Source organism: Camelus ferus, chromosome 19 (genome assembly GCF_009834535.1).
Source record: "Camelus ferus isolate YT-003-E chromosome 19, BCGSAC_Cfer_1.0, whole genome shotgun sequence".
Lineage (NCBI taxonomy): Eukaryota > Metazoa > Chordata > Mammalia > Artiodactyla > Camelidae > Camelus > Camelus ferus.
Window position 1 is genome coordinate 15,349,442 of NC_045714.1, and position 15,241 is coordinate 15,364,682.

General features: G+C 64.5%; 2 protein-coding genes across 18 annotated transcripts; one reads left to right on the top strand and one right to left on the bottom strand.

The window, feature by feature from the left end:
* Positions 1 to 247: 247 nt before the first annotated feature.
* Positions 248 to 8,130, top strand: TCEA2 (transcription elongation factor A2). 4 transcript variants are annotated; one of them, XM_032461650.1, is made up of 11 exons: positions 349 to 487; positions 1,780 to 1,929; positions 3,369 to 3,431; positions 3,770 to 3,875; positions 4,889 to 4,982; positions 6,137 to 6,267; positions 6,488 to 6,544; positions 6,891 to 7,045; positions 7,122 to 7,268; positions 7,644 to 7,715; positions 7,910 to 8,130. In XM_032461650.1, the coding sequence occupies exons 3-11, from the start codon at positions 3,378 to 3,380 to the stop codon at positions 7,916 to 7,918; spliced, it is 825 nt and encodes a 274-aa protein (XP_032317541.1). In that variant the 5' UTR covers positions 349 to 487; positions 1,780 to 1,929; positions 3,369 to 3,377; the 3' UTR covers positions 7,919 to 8,130. The 4 variants fall into 4 exon arrangements, with proteins under 4 accessions (XP_032317537.1, XP_032317538.1, XP_032317541.1 ...); XM_032461646.1 differs by lacking the exon at positions 1,780 to 1,929 and having other exon boundaries at positions 248 to 487; positions 3,755 to 3,875; XM_032461647.1 differs by lacking the exon at positions 1,780 to 1,929 and having other exon boundaries at positions 249 to 487.
* A 773-nt stretch (positions 8,131 to 8,903) lies between these two features.
* On the bottom strand, positions 8,904 to 15,020 carry RGS19 (regulator of G protein signaling 19). Of its 14 annotated transcripts, none has more exons than XM_032461651.1 (9): positions 14,869 to 14,977; positions 14,289 to 14,650; positions 12,496 to 12,664; positions 12,222 to 12,299; positions 11,702 to 11,796; positions 11,385 to 11,506; positions 10,154 to 10,228; positions 9,821 to 10,055; positions 8,904 to 9,744 (listed from the first exon to the last, which is right to left on the bottom strand). In XM_032461651.1, exons 5-9 carry the CDS (start codon positions 11,729 to 11,731, stop codon positions 9,553 to 9,555), a joined length of 654 nt encoding a protein of 217 aa, XP_032317542.1. In that variant the 5' UTR covers positions 11,732 to 11,796; positions 12,222 to 12,299; positions 12,496 to 12,664; positions 14,289 to 14,650; positions 14,869 to 14,977; the 3' UTR covers positions 8,904 to 9,552. The 14 variants fall into 14 exon arrangements, with proteins under 14 accessions (XP_032317542.1, XP_032317543.1, XP_032317545.1 ...); XM_032461652.1 differs by having other exon boundaries at positions 14,289 to 14,429; positions 14,869 to 14,973; XM_032461654.1 differs by having other exon boundaries at positions 14,289 to 14,369; positions 14,869 to 14,967.
* Positions 15,021 to 15,241: the final 221 nt, after the last annotated feature.

Genomic DNA, 15,241 nt, shown 5'->3' on the forward strand with positions numbered 1-15,241 from the left:
GCCCCGCACCACCGTCCCCAGGCCCCTCTGGACCCCGCGCTGCCGCAGCGCCCTCCGCCGGCTAAGCTGCCCGCGCGGGGGCTTGTGGGACTGCGAGGCCTCCGGCCTCGGGGGCCTCCGGCGGCCGTCCGTTTCAGGACTACACTTCCCAGGAAGCTGTGCGCGCTCGCCTGGCCCCTGGGGGTTGTGGTCCGCAAAGGGGAGAGCGCGCGCAGGGTGGTCAGGCGCGGGAACTACGTGTCCCAGGATGCAGCGCGGCGTCGCGGGGGTCGGGGGTTTGAACGGAGGGTCTCCCGCCCGCGGCAGGGCTGCGTCTGCTGCGGCGGGTGAGGGAGGCGGCGGCGGCCGGGACTGGGGTCCGGGCCGGGAGGCTGAGGCTGGCGCGGCGGGCGCTGGGGGCGCTGCCCCCGAGGCGATGATGGGCAAGGAGGAGGAGATTGCGCGGATCGCCCGGAGGCTGGACAAGATGGTGACCAAGAAGAGCGCGGTGAGGGGCGCGGGCCGCCAGGACCCCGGGACCCCCGCCCGGCCGAGCCCCCGCCGAGCCTCCCGAGCCCCCGTCAGGGCCGGGGCGACCACCTGAGGGGCAGGACGAGACCCCACCCCGGCAGAGACTCCCCGGATGCGGGGAGACCCCCCGCCCTGGGCTAGCCCTTCCCTTCACCTCGCACCCACGGCAGAGGCCGCGATCCGGCCTGGACTTTGTCCCGGGAGCCACCCGCTCTGGACTCAGACCCCAACTGCCAGGCTCAGACTCTGCAGGCCTGGGATCCGCCCGCCTCCCTGTCCTCTCACTCCGGACCCCCGGGCTGGCGGAGACCCTCCTCGACCCTGCCCCTCCAGACCCTGCGGAAGCCCTGTCCTGTTCAGCCTTTTCTCTCTGGCTGCCCCGCCCCCCTTGCCTTCCTTCTCCCGGGCCTGGGCATCTTCGCAGGCCCCCTCCGCCCAACTCCCCACCAAGCCCCACCTCCGACTCAAGAGCCCTCTATCCCACCCTGGGTTTCCCACGCCGTTTCTCGGCCTGCAAGAGTTTGGAGTGTGAGATTGGACACCCTTTTCCCCCTGGAGCTACAGCGCCTGCCCCTACCTCTGGCTGGCCTGGGGCTGCGGCCCCCATCATCCTATTTTCGCAAGCCGGCCAGAGGTCTTTCCTGGTGGGAAAGCCCTTTTTCTTCCTTGTCTGTGCAGCTCCCCTTAGAACCAGGTTTCCCTAATAAATTTTTTCCTTAGCCAGGACTCAGCTAGCAGCAAGTGGGGAGTGGTTAGACACCTTGGGGTAAGAGCCCTAGGAGGACCCTGAGCCTGGCTTGGGGAGGCCTGGGTGTGAGACCCCCTTGCTAATTGTGCTCACTGACCTGGCCGGTCGTTCCTCGGCCAGTGAGCCTTTGGAGGAGGCTGTGCCGCGGCCTCTGAGAGGGGCCAGGCTGCCTGGGCTCCAATGCCAGTCCCCCTCAACCTTGGGACCTAGGCACCCTGCGTACCCTTACAGAAAGCATCTTTGGTGGCTAGTACCTGCCTCCAGAGGGTGGAGAGGGGTCCTGCTGGCTTTGAGAGGCTCAGTAAACATGAGTAAACATGACCTGCCCTTTTCCCAGAATGAGCTTCTGGGCTGGGGTGGAATCACCCCAGGGCAGTGTGCCTGCACTGGTGGTTTGGGGGTGGTGTTTTAGGCTGAGCATGGTTGAATCTGGGTCTCCGTTGACCTGGGTTCTAAACAGGGTTTTTCACTGGGGCTGGTAAGGGGGCTGGCTACAACGTTTTCGTTCATCCATCAAGCAGCAACAACCCCCGTCCCCACGATGTTCATCCTCCTCGGAGGCTGTGGGCAGCACAGAGCAAGGGTGTGGGAACATCTATAGCTGTTTCTAGAGATGACCACAGAAAGAAGCTGCTTCCCCTCAGGAAAGAGACAGAACAGACATCCCCCAGGTGGGGGCAGAGATGCATCATGGAACCCACAGAGGGCTGGGTGGGGTCAGGCAGGACTGGGGTGGGGTGGGGGGAGGGAGGAATCCAGGTAGATGCCCAGGGGAGAATGGGGCAGGGGGGCAGGTGTGGACTGGGAGGGAACTTGGGGGCTCAGGAGAGTTCCTGTGGTTCAGGCAGCCTCTCCCCAAAGCTGAGATGGACAGCCCAGGAAGGTCAGTGGGGGTGAGAGCCAGCAGAGACTCCTGGTGGGTCTCAGCGCTTCTGAGGCCCCTTGGGAGAATGGGGTCCACCACTGGGAATTGTGTTTATGTCTCTCTGGTCCGGAGGCCCCAGAACGCAGGTGTTCTGCACCCTGAGGCTCCTTGGGGAAGATGATTGCCAAGGGGCACTGTGCCCTTGGCTCTGGTGACCACACGTCCCCTTTGAGGAGGTTACCACAGGACTGGACTCTGCACAGCCCAGGGGCAGGGGCTTGCAGGGGGGGATGAGGAAGAGGCTGCAGCTGGAGCAGAGACGCCACCTTGATTTGGGAGGGGGCAGGTTTGGCCCCTCCCCAGGCCCAGGCTGCAAGACGTCTGAGGCTCTCACCACCTTGGGTGGCCGCGTCAGATCCTCTCTGCCTCCTTCATGTCCCTAGAGACACGCACATGTGAAGACACATCTGTGGGTTAAGAAGTGAGGCTTCTGCGGAGGAAAGCAAACGGGGAGGGTGGGGTGGAGCCTGGGCTGCTGGCAGCCTTCAGTGGGAGAGGCCTCACTGAGAAGATGTCATTTGAACATGGAGGGAGGGTGGGCTCAGGCGTGTCGCTGGCAGTGGGAGCAGCAGGTGCAGAAGCCCTGGGGCAGCCAGCTTGGCCCCTGGGGAGCTGAGCCTGTAGTGGAGAGGTGTGGCCACCTGTGCGGAGCCTCCCTGAGCAGGCCCTGAGGAAGCAGGTGTGGGGCGTGGGTGCGTGGCAGGGGAGGGTGCCTGGGGCTCTGTTGCAGTAGTCTAGGTGAGGTGGTGGCTGGCCCCAGGTAACTGGGCTGGAGAGACCAAGGAGGGGTGTGTGCGAGGCAAGCAGAGGTGCCTTGAGGGTTTGGCCTCAGCAGGGACACTGACTGTTCCTGGGTTGGCTTGTGGGGAGGCTGCCTGGGCCATGTGGGCAGGGGCCGCGGGCTTGGGCAGTAGCAAGTGCTCCTGAGGCTGCACCTTAGCCTGGTGTGGTGCTTCTGCCGAGAAGGGCTGCAGCCCTTTGCCCTGACGAAGGTCACGGCCTCTGGGCTTGGACTGAGTGGGAAGCCGCCTCCCTTCTCGTGCTTGTCCTCCCTGGGCATCTGCCCCAAGAGGGGTCTCCGAATCATCACTGCCTGTGTCCCCCCTAACCCTTGTGTGCAGGAGGAGGTGGGGCTGCCCACCAAGATCTCAGGCTTTTTATGAAGGTTCTCCCCTCTCCTTCCAGGAGGGCGCCATGGACCTTCTGCGGGAGCTGAAGGCCACGCCTGTCACGCTGCACCTGCTGCAGGTAGGCCGGTGCCCCCCCAACCCCCGCTCCCAGCTCCCAGGTGCGTGGCTGGGCTTTCTGGCCCCTGCCCTGGCCCTTGGTGGGCACGAGCGCCTGTCCTTGAGGAGACTGTCCCTGCCTTTCTCTGTTACTCCTCTGTTGCTCAGTGAGGCAGGGAGGGGCGTTCAGGGGTAACCCACTGTGTCCCTCACTGAAGCTCCTGGGTTCCAAATGGGACAGTCACCCTTGGGAAGGGCTTCCACCTCCCCTCGCTGATCCCAGCCCTGCCCTGTGGGAGTCCCCGAGGGTCTGTGGGGACGTTCTGACCCTCACCCCAAGCCCAGCTGCTTGCCTTGCAGTCCACCCGGGTCGGCATGTCCGTCAATGCCCTGCGGAAGCAGAGCTCCGATGAGGAGGTTGTCACGCTGGCCAAGTCTCTCATCAAATCCTGGAAGAAGCTTCTGGGTGCGGGTCAGGCAGCCTGGGCTGAGTGCTGAGGCAAGGGGCACCCAGGATGCACTGGCCCCTCGCTGGTCAGCACTGGGTAGGGTGCTGGTGGTGCTGTCCCTGAGCCAGGGACACCTGGGAGTGGGGAGTGACAGAGCTGGTCCAGGAAGCACTGACTCAGAGAGTGGTGGGAGGGGCTGGGAGGGGTGGAGTTGAGGGTGGGGTGCTGCACCGAGCCCTAGAGGGACCCAGTAGGGCTGGAGGAGGTCACATGGGGGCGGAGGAGTGTCTGGGCAGCTGGAGGTTGGGGACCTAGCGGGGGAGGGTGGTAGGAGAGGAGAAGGGAAGGGGAGGGGGAGCAGGGGGTGGGATTGAGAGGGGACAGTGGGGTGCCTGGGGGTTGCAGAAATGCCTTGAGGTTCCTGTCCCTTGCAAGCTCCTCCTGGACTCTGTCCAAACCCTTGGGAAACAGCTGCATGTCCTGTGAGGCCATTGAGCTGTGTGTTGGATGAGCACGTGTGTTCTAGTGGCAAGTGGGATGCTTCTCGTCCTGTGGGAAGGGCCCCAGTGCAGGCAGGGGCTGACTCCAAGGCTTGCTGTGGTGCCTGAGGCCCAGCTGGGGTGGGCCTGGGCCTGGCCTGCCTGCAGGGAGCGGCCTTTGTCCAGGTTCAAACGCTTCATTGTGGAGACCATCGCTCTGGGGTGAATTTCATTCTCAGGCGTCACTTGGTGAATGACAACCCCCTCTGCCAGGACAGGTGGTGGGGTGGACTCCGGAGAGGCCCCACAGGTGGCCTGCTTGAGTGAGGGTGTGAGTGGGAAGTTGGGGGGGGGGGCTTCCCAGGCCCTTCCTTGGCTGGGGGAGGGCCCTGGTTCTGAGCAGGAAGCTGTGGTTGGAAGCGGGGTGTGTGGGCTGGGGCTGGCGGTCTGGCTGAGCCTCAGTGGGGATCTGCTCCCCTGCCTGGCCCGGCCCTGCCCTTTGGGGTCTGCCTTCTCCTGGCCAGCCCTCCCCTCTGTCCTGGTTCCTGCAGATGCTTCAGATGCCAAAGCCAGGGAGCGGAGGAGGGGTGGGCCTCTGCCCACGTCGACGTCCTCCAAAGAGGCCTCTGAGGCTAAGGATCCCAGGTAGCCCACTTGGAAGGCAGGCGCGCACCTCCCATGGCCCTACCTTCTCGGCAGAGTAGGGTGCTTGAGTTCCAGGTGCCCTGGGGGGCTGAGGCCATGAGAACGCGTCAGCCTTTTCAGCTTCTTGGAGGGGATTCTCCCCAGGAAGCCATGCCCAGCCCGGTCAACCTCTTGCCGGACACTTTCTCTCCAAGGCTTCTCTGGATGCTGGGTCTTTTCAGCCCCAAGCATCTTAGGGGGAGGCCGTGTCCACCTGGCTACAAGGCGCTGACACACACCCCGAGCGGGCCTGTGGGAACCCACTGCTCATGTTCCCCAGCTCCAGGCCCCCATCCTGGGTCTGGTTCTCGTTGGCCAGCTCTGGCTGCCCCGCTTTGGCCTGCTGTCTCGCTGCTGGTCCCTCCCTCCCTGTGAGTGCCCCAGGCTGTGGTTTGGTGCAGGTTTTGGGGCCACTGAGGTCTCACTGCTCTGGCTGCCCCCGGGAGGCGGTCATAGGAATAGGCTGTATCCGAGAGGCTGATTTGCCCTTGACCTCTGGGCAGCAGCGGCCAGGGGCCAGGGAAGTTGAGCTTTGGATTCATGGTCTGGCTGTGCCAAGACAGGGGCTCATCCGCCCAGTGGCACGCCTTGTTTCTTCTCCAGTAAGCCACCTGCTTCCACTGACTTCGTGGAGGTCACAGGGTCACGAGATGCAGGAGTGTGAGAGAAGGGATGGGTGGACACAGCCTCGTGGTCAGGCAGCCTGTGGGGGTGGCCAGACGTGCGAGGGCATCCATGCCAGTTGGCACAGCCTACAGAGTGGCACCTAGGCTTGGGTGACCCCCAGCCCCATCTGCCTCTCCCTGACCTGGCAGTCTGTGTTGGGCAATGTGGTCCCGGGTTCCAGGCCTCCCTGAGGGCAGGGACCCTCACAGGTGGTGCTGCCCCCATTGTGCCCCATCTGGGAGTGTGCCCCTCAGCCAGCCTCATTGCCTCTAGCTGGCTGGGCAGACCCCATGGACATGCGGGCCCGGACTGTGGATGGCCAGGGTTGTGGGGCGCTGTCAGGGTGCAGCAAATAGGATTTGCGGACACTGTGCCTGTCATGTTGGCTTTTCTGGGGACTGGCATATCGTGGGGGTTCATGTGGCCCATGTGGGCCTGTCTCTCTCCAGCCGCAAGAGGCCGGAGCCACCTAGGATGCCGTCGACCCCGAGGATCACCACGTTTCCCCCAGTGCCAGTCACCTGCGATGCTGTGCGCAACAAATGTCGTGAGATGCTGATGGCCGCCCTGCAGACGGGCCGTGAGTGCCCAGGCCCGGGCCCCACAGCACACCTTGGGGTCCCGATTGCTGCAGAGGCCTGAGTCCAGGGAGTCCTTGGGGACGGCCCTCTCCGCAGCTGATCTCTGCTGACGTCGGGTGGGGGAAGGGGGTCTTTGGGATGAGAGTGCCTGGGGTCCTGAGTTCTGGCTGCTGGTAGCTGGGCAGCTGAGGGGCAGCTCGTCAGGGCTCCTTCTTGCAGATGACCATGTGGCCGTTGGTGCAGACTGTGAGCACTTGTCAGCCCAGATCGAGGAATATATCCTTTGTACCAGGGCTCAGGGCTGGGGTTTCTGGAGGTCACGGGGCCAGCCAGGCCCAGCTTCCCAGTGGCCACTGCCCTTTTGCCTTTGCCAGGTGCTGGGCGGTTGGGCGAGTTCACTCCTCTTGGCCAGGAGGGCCCTCCCAGACCCGCTGGGGCACTGTTTGTGCCTGCACTGGGGCTCAGGTGTCTGGGCCTCAAGCCTGCAGCTGAGGCTTAGCTATGGGTGCGCTTGCCCCTAGGCCCACCTCCGACATGGCTGCCACAAGAGGCCCTCGCTGGCCTGGCGGGGTGGGTGGCGGGCAGGGCATCGGCCTTTGGTCTGGTCCTTAAATGCTTGCACGCATCTTTCGGGACGTGGGGAACACGGACATGAAGTACAAGAACCGCGTGCGGAGCCGCCTCTCCAACCTCAAGGATGCCAAGAACCCCGGCTTGCGGCGCAACGTGCTGTGCGGTGCCATCACGCCCCAACAGATTGCTGTGATGACTTCGGAGGTGAGCCTGCCGAGGGGCGTGGGGGGCTGCCCCGAGGGGCTGCGTGCTGAGCACGCGACACGGACCCTCGCCCCAGGAGATGGCCAGTGATGAGCTGAAGGAGATCCGCAAGGCCATGACCAAGGAGGCCATCCGCGAGCACCAGATGGCCCGCACGGGCGGCACGCAGACCGACCTGTTTACCTGCGGGAAGTGCAGGAAGAAGAACTGCACCTACACGCAGGTGAGCCCGCACTGCCCCCAGCCCATGCCTGCCCAGCATGTGAGTGGCGCTAGGCCACCGTTAGCCTTTTGGTCTCTGAGTGGGCTGGGGAGCAGTGGTTCCCCTGGGGACCTCCCCCCTGGCCGAGGACCCCAGGTCCCCAGTAAGCAGGGTCTCTGGTGGTGGGTCCCCTTGCTTGCTCTGAGGCACTCAAGTTGGGGGGCCTAGCCCAGGTAACCCAGGGGGCCCAGGTGCTGTGAGGCCAGCCCTGCCTGAGACCACGGGTGCGGCCTCCCCGGGTTGTGACTCCAGGGAAGACCCACTACTTGGGGCCTCCAGCTCCTAGTGACTGAGGCCCTGGGGCTGGGGCCCTGCCCACCACCGCCCTCCCGACAGGTGCAGACCCGCAGCTCCGATGAGCCCATGACCACCTTCGTTGTCTGCAACGAGTGTGGAAATCGCTGGAAGGTAGGTGGTGAGCCCAGAGCCCGCCCCCCTGCTCTCTAGAGGTGGGTGTCTCCAGCCTGTGTGGGGTCTGCGGTGTGAACAGGGGGACAGCCATGCCACCAGCCTCCTGGGAGCTTTGGAGATGGTGGATGGAGACTCTTCTGCCCTGGGGGAGCCCCGTGGCTGGACCCTTCCACCCCACCTGTTTCTTGCAGTTCTGCTGAGCCCCTGTGCACCTGTGCCTGCAGCCTTGGGCCGAGGCCAGCACTGGCCACCACCTCCCCCATTCCCTGCCAACAGATGCAGCTTCTCTGGAGACCTGCCCTGTGCCCACCTGGCCTTCCTCAGAAGGCAGCACATCCTGCCCCACCCCACCACTCGCCTGCAGTGCACCTTGTCTCTTTCCCCCAGATTATTAAATGTTTCTTTTTGCCACCGTTTTGTCCCTAGCCCTTGGGTCCTGGTGGGCCACGCACAGGCTTGGGCTTTGAGCTGGGCCCCCTATCCCCCACATCTGGTCTAACACCCCACCTCCACCTGGGCTGCAGGGGCAGCCCTCCTCCCTGGGGTCAGGGGTCACTTGGCCTGGTAAGGCAGGGCCTGGGAGGCCCCATGTGAGGCTCATGTGGGAAGGGCCCTGGGCACACACAGGACCCATGGTCTCATGACCTCCCCCTACACTGAAGCTCAGGGTCCAGGGATTGTGGGTGGGAGGCCAAGTCTGGGCCCCTTCAGGATCCCCTCCCTGGCTCGTTGAGGCAGTGTGGATGGGGGTGGACTCCCGACCAGAGTCTCTGGGCCCTGGTTGCAGCTTTGAAGTGCTTCACCGACCTCAAATTAAGGGTCAGGGCGGCAAGCGTGTGCCTTGTGTGGCCTGTACAAGGCACGGTACAAGTGACAGTGCCTGGCACCCAGGGACGTCACCCCCATCAGTGTCCTGCCCTAGCTGGCCAGCCTCTGATACCCTGCCCACCCATCGCCTGCCCAGTGCTGCTTGTATCATCAGCCTTGGTGCCTTGGTGTTGAGAGGCTGTGGTGCCCTCGCGTGGGAAGGGGTGAGCACAGCTGCCCTCTGGGCTCGTTGCTGACAGGTGGGCCTGGGGCAGAGCACGCGGGACCAGGCCCCTTCCCTGAGCAGGGCTGCTCCCCTGCCGGGGGTCTGGGACAGCTCGTCCTCTAACCCCCCCACAGCGTGGACAGAGGAGAGACTTTGGTTTAAAAGCATCTTCAATAATAAGATCCTATTTTAGGGGGGAGAGGGGTGGAGTTAAATATGAAAACAGTTTTCTTTTTTTTTTCATAAAACACACAGTGAGGACCATGTTTCCTGGTTTAAACTCTAAAAACACATAAAAGAGATACTGGGTCCTGCTCCCTTGAGCCTGGTTCTGAGGTTCTGGTTCTGGGATCCTGGGGTGCAGATGGCACCAGCTGGAGGTCTCATGTCAGAGAACTGGACAGTTCAGAGGTTCTCTTCCCCACCAGGGCATTTCTTGGGGCCCCCAACTGCCTGGGGAGGAGGACCCAGTGAGGTTTGTGGGTCCAGGGTGTTCCCAGGGAGGGTGCCTCCTCTTACCACGTGGGACCCCAGCAGGAGCACTCTGCCGGCCAGTGGGGGCTGGTGTGGGAGGGGGCGCTAGGGCCCAGAGGCCCTCACATCTGCCTCTCAGGAGGACTTTGGGGCACTAGGACCCCTAGGCAGGGAAGGGGGCTTCTGCCCTGCCCTGCACCTGGAGCTCCTACCTGGGACTGCCCCAGGGGTGCTGGGCCCTGCAGGTGTGCCCGACACCTGCTGACATTCGTGAGAAGTCTCTGCCCACGGGAGAGGGCCCTAGTCTGGGCTGCGAGAGTGGGCAGCCTAGGCCTCGCTGGAAGACGGGGAGCCCCCCCGGAGCAGCAGGGCACGGTAGGCAGGGGAGCTGAGGAAGCGGGGGTAGGAGTCTCGGTGCATGAGTGTGTAAATCTGCAGTTGTGCGTCGTCGAACGTGTGTGCCGACGGCTCCTGCATCTTCTTGTTGATGCCCTCCCGCACCCGGGAGTCCAGGCTCACCTGTGGGTGGGACAGGGCACCGCGGTCAGAGGGTCTGGGAGGCCGAGGCCCCCGCCCCCGGCCCCGCGCAGCACACCTCCTTGGGGGACAGGATGGACACGTAGTCCTCATAGATGAGCCGCGCCTTCTCATCCACCACGTGCTGGTTGGCCTCAGCCTTGAGCTCCTCGCAGGCCAACCAGAAGAGCATGTTCTCCTCGCTGTACTCCGTGCGCAGGAACTCCCGGAACACGCTGCGGCCAGCCGGGCTGTGCATCAGCTTGTCGAAGGACCGGGCCCAACTCTGCACCTCCTCGGGGCTTGGTGCGGTGCTGCGGGCAGCCGCCACCTGGCCAAGTCAGGCCTGGTCCCCTCAGCCCGGTTTGGCCCCCTCCCCGCCCTGGCAGACGTGCACCCCCGGGCCACTCACCAAGCTTCGCAGCTGGGGAGGGGCTGTAGCCTGCTGTCCCGCGAGGCCCGCCATGCTCGCCGCCGCTCTTCGTTCCTGGTGGCAGAGAGAAGGGTGGCACTGCCGTCCTCTGCACGTGTGTGAACGCAGGATGTTCAGCACACAGTAACACCAGCACGTGTAAACCCACTGCAGGTGGGCAGCCCTCGGGTCTGCTGCTTTCCCAGCCCATCTGGTCCCTGGGCCCAAGGCCCGGCCAGCAGCACGACTGCCTGCTCGCCTTTGGGACTTCACGGGGCCCTGATGTGCCCCTCCCTCCCTGGCCTGGCCACGGCACCCCCCTGCTTTCTCCCAGAGACCCCAGCTGCTGCAGTGGAAGCCCCCAGCCTGTGTCTGACCCCTGACTCTTCCTAGGGGCCCTTCTCACTCCCTTGGCTTCTAGTACCCCATCATTGTGGGCTCCCAAATCCATACCTCCAGCCGGACCTCTCTCCAGGGCCACTAGGATGGCTAATAGACAACTCAAACCCAAAGGTCCAGACAGAACTCTGTCCCTACCCTACTGCCTGCCAGACCTCATACTGCCCACAGCTAAACTCTCAATGAGTCCTGACTCTTCACAGCCTCCCGGCTGTACCCCAGGCCACCCCTCTCCTGTTTTAGGCCTGGGCTCAGGCCTCGGTTGCTCGCTGGTCAGCTGACCCCCTCTTTGGGGCCCCTCAGCGCTGTCTGCTCAACAGCAAAGGCTGGAAGCCTGAAAAGAGCCAGGCCTCCACAATGAACCAAAAACCCACAGGTTCCCGACATGCCTAGAAACCAGTTACCCCCTAGACACCCCATGCCCACCACCTGTACTGTCCCAGGGCCACATCTCTGCTAGAAGCGACCCCACCTGACACAGTTTGTAGGACGTCCTTCTGTCTACGCCTGCTGTAGGTTCCCAGAGTCAGCCTGGGCTGGCTTATGCTGCGTGCGCACACGCGCACACGCGCGCACACATGTGCTGGCCAGGTGCCTGCACGTGGACACATCCTTGAACACACCAGGCATGAAAGTCACACACACACAGGGGCCTGGGCACGGGCTGCTGGTCACCAGGATGCTGGATGAATGCTGTGGGTGGCAGGGTGTCCTACCTGCAGGTGACACCTCAAAAGCCACTTGAGGGGCTGGGAAGTGGGATCCTGGGTCCCAGGTCTGCTCAGCCCACCCCTCCCCACCAGGCACCGCATGCATCCCCAGGCCCACGTACCAGGAGCAGCTGCAGCAGCAGCACCAGCACAAGCAGCAAGGGTTGCGTCTTGGGGGAGCCGGGGGGGCCGCATCATGACTGGACATTGAGGGGGGCTGGTCCGCCTCCTCTGGTCCTATGTGCTGGGGGAAGATGGGGCTGCCTCAGCCTCCAGGCCAGAATCTGTCGGAACCACACGCCTCTCCCCACCAGACTGCCCGCTGGTGGCGACGCTCGTTCCCAGGGGCATGGCCTTCTGGCCTCCCAGGTGTTTGAGGATCTCCCAACTCCCTGTCATGCCCCCTCCAAGTTCCTCCAAGGGGGCAGAGGGGGCGCACCTGCTTCTCAGCCTCATGCGGGGTGGGCATGGATGGGAGGAGGTCTTTGGGGCTCCGTGGTGCCTGCTCCAGGACCCTCACCACAGCCTGGGGGTCTGAGAAGAGAGCGTGGGTTCTCACTGAGAACTGGACACCGGCCCCTGCCAGCCCCCCACCTTCCAGACCACTCTGCCCAGGCTCCAACCCCCCACCCCAGCCTACACCAGGGCTGTGAGGGGGTGCAGGGTCAGGAAGGAGGGGGCCCCAGACAAGATCTCTGTAGGAGGTTCTGGGACACCCCCATCTGCTCAGTCCCTGGGAAGCCGGAAGCCTGGGTTCCTCTTTCTTGGTTTCCGGCTCCTGGCCCCTCCCAAGGGGGCAGGGGGCCTGCAAGAGTCTGGGGCTGTCAGGTTGGTGCACGGGTGATGGTCAGACCTTTAGACACCCCCTAACCCAGCTTCCTCCATCCCAGGTTTTCTGTGGGTAGGGCTGCCCCTGACCAGGAGGCCAGATTGGCCTGCTGGCCCCAGAGAATTCCCACCTGCTCATGGGGACTCAGCAGGGCAGCGGCCTAGGCCTGCAGCATGGAGGATTTGACTAGGATGTGGGGCGGGATGTCCTGAGGGGGTGGGAAGTGGAACAGGGCATGGGTGAGGAGGACCAGGAGCTGCCAGGGACTGCTGGCTTCTTAGTCCCAGACTCCTCCCTTGGTACCCCTACCCTTGGCTGGCATCCTACCGCGCCCAGGGTCTCCCGGCCTCCCTCCCCCCTCCCCCCACCAGGCTGCGGAAACCACTGCGGGCCCGAGGCCTCACCGCAGGGCGGGCGCGCCAGGCGGGGAAGCAGGCGGCAGCGGGGGCGGGGGTGCGTCCTGCTCCCAGGTCTGAGCCGCTGGGTCCCTTCTGCTTGCCGTCTGAGCGCACCTTCCCAGTGGTGCAGGGGTATGGGGGACGCCGAAGTCCCAGCCGGCTGAGCAGCTCCGGCCTGTAACCCGCAGAACCAAGTGCGCGCGGGCGATGCGCGGGGCGGCCAATCAGTGTCCGGGAGGCAGTTTTGAATACCTCCCCACCTTCGCCTCTGCCGGCGCCCTCCTCCGCCCAGGTGAGGGCCCACAGGGCCTGGGGCGCCCCCCTGCATGTCTGCAGCACGGGCCTTCCTGAAAACCCGCTGCCGGTCTGGCAGCCAAGAGATTCACGACTTGGTTTCACTTTATTTTCTCATTTAATTATCATTCTCCCTGCTGACCCGCTATCCCTCTGCTTTTGGCCTTTGAATGTCTGTTCGGTCCATATTGGCCTCTCGTGGTCTCTGATGGCAGGAGAGGAGGGTGGATGCCCTAGGCAGTCACCAGGCTAGGCAGCGCCTGCGTTCCAGCTCCTGGCCAGGTGTGGTGCTCAGAGGTGACCGCCCGAGTTATGCACACTGAGGGCACCACTGCCTCCAGAGGCCCCTGCCCTGACCCGAATCTAGGGGCAAGGTGTAGGGTCCCATGGGGCCTTGGCCCCTCACCACCTGCTTGGCTTCCCCTGAGATCGTGGTGGCGGGACCCTCAAACTGGGTCCCACCAGCTTCCAACAAACAGGTGGGGGAAGCAGTAGCCCCACAGCATGCCTTCCCTCAGGGGTCAAGTTTCTAGGGAAAGGAAGGGGTGTGGCAACCTCTGAGGTCTGGCAGCTGTACCCCAGACAGGCTGTGACTTCCCCAGGCAGAGCGGCTCTTCCTCCTCTGCACCCCCACCCACTGTGAGTCGGGGCAGGGCCCCAATCCCCTCCCTCACCCTCTAGCACCCTGAAGACTATACCTCCTCAAGGCTGCCTTCTCCAACTCAGCTCTGAATTGGAGGAGGGACCTGTCTGAGTGCGCAGTGCTGAGGTGCTAGGGGCCAAGTCTGGGGCGGGGAGGCAGTCCCTTCTGTCCTGGTTACAGGCCCTGGATCTGGTCGCCCATCCCTGGACCCAGCTCCTTGCACCCTCCTCAGGCTGGTTGGGGCCACCTGTGCCCCCGGGGGCACCTGCTCTCCTTCCTGGTGAAGGTATAGGGTCTGAATTAAGTTTCCTTTCCTCTCATCCTGGCATTCGACAGGGGACTCCCTCCCCTTCCCCAGCCCTGAAGTCTGGGATGGGAGAAGCTGGATAGGAGGCAAGTCTGGCCTCTGGGGACAGAGGCTCCCTCGGGAGCGGCTGCTGCTCTGCTCCACAGAAGGAAAAAGAACGTCCCCGAGCCCGCCCAGTCCAAAAAAAGAATAAGAATATGTGACAATCCCAGGAAAAAATGCCATAACCTTTGGGAAGGAGGTTGACAGAGGGGCTCCATTCCTTTCTTCTCATCCGACTCAGTACCTTTTCTATTTGCTGCCCCCCTCATTTGGCTAGTGGGAGACTCCCAGCCTGGCTCCTCCAAGGCAGGACAGGTCTTCCCAGCCCTGGTGACCCTCGCCCCAGCCCACCTCTGCAATGGTGGTGGCAACTCACTCCAACTCACTCTCTCTCTCTCTCTCTCTGCTGGTAGGGTCTGGCCTGGAGAAGTCTGCCTCCTTCTTCAGGGTCCCTTCCTCCAGCCTTGACGCTCCCACCCCTACCTCAAGGAACTCCCCACGCGACCCACTCACCAGCGACCCAAAGGCGAGGTGGGGGCGGGAGGGGCCAGGTTCGCTCTGGGCCCCACCCTGGCTCTGCCGAAGGGGCGTGCACTGCAGCAGCAGGACTCGGGTCAGACGGCAGGAGGTCCTCCTGCACGTTCTAGAGCGAGGCTGGCGCCAGGAGCCCCCAATCGGCTTGGGCTGGGGGCGCAGCGCCTCCCCTGCGACTCGCAGTGCTGAGCGGCTGCCAGATCCAACGGGGTGGGGGCGGGGGCAGACCCGCTGTCCCGCCTAGGGCCCTCCCCACCAGGCTGAGGTGGGGGCGGGAGACGCGGAAACCTGGGTTCTTCCGGCCCCCCCCACTTTGAGCAATCACTTCCCCAGGCTTAAAGCTGCAGAAAAAGGGGAACCCTGTTGCAACGCCCCCTCCCCCACGCGCGGGGACTGGCTTCTGTCCCGCCGCGGCCCAGGGTCCACGTGGACCCCGCGGCGGGAGTCCTTAGGGTGCCGATCCCGGCGCCGGTTTACGAGGCTCCCGCCCCGCGCGGCCCCCGGGCCAGGGGCAGGAGGGACCAGGCCGCCGTCCTCGGCGCCGCGCGCGCGCACTCACCAGCCGCGCTCCTGAGTCGCTCGCGGCGCAGCCGCCGGCCCGCGCGCTCCGAGGTCCGACCGGATCGTCGGGGAGGGGGCGCAGGGTGCAGTGCGCAGGCGCCTCGGCCGCACTTCCCCAAAGCGCGGGGCCGGGACTTCCTCGCGCGGGGAGGCGCCCGGCCCGGCCCGCCCTGCCCGGCGCGCCCCGCCCCGCGCCCGGTCGGCTCCGCGCCCCACACGCCCCCTCCCCATCGCCCTGCGCGGTTCCGCGCGGCGCCTCGGTGCCCACCGCCTCTTAGGGGGGCCTGTGGAGCTGAGGTGCTAATAATGGGGCCTCTGGCCCCCTGGGCGGCCTGAGCTGGTACCGTGGTAGATGGGGGTGTGGCCATGCC

Excerpts from the sequence above, each read along its gene's own strand:
- TCEA2 (XM_032461646.1), top strand. The coding sequence starts at position 248 with ATGCAGCGCGGCGTCGCGGGGGTCGGGGGTTTGAACGGAGGGTCTCCC. Across the intron at positions 3,876-4,888 it reads ATCCTGGAAGAAGCTTCTGG|ATGCTTCAGATGCCAAAGCC; the intron begins GTGCGGGTCAGG and ends TGGTTCCTGCAG. Across the intron at positions 7,269-7,643 it reads AGAACTGCACCTACACGCAG|GTGCAGACCCGCAGCTCCGA; the intron begins GTGAGCCCGCAC and ends CCCTCCCGACAG.
- RGS19 (XM_032461658.1), bottom strand. The coding sequence starts at position 11,731 with ATGCCCACCCCGCATGAGGCTGAGAAGCAG. Across the intron at positions 10,229-11,384 it reads TGCTGCTGCAGCTGCTCCTG|GAACGAAGAGCGGCGGCGAG; the intron begins GTACGTGGGCCT and ends CTCTGCCACCAG. Across the intron at positions 9,745-9,820 it reads CCATCCTGTCCCCCAAGGAG|GTGAGCCTGGACTCCCGGGT; the intron begins GTGTGCTGCGCG and ends TCCCACCCACAG.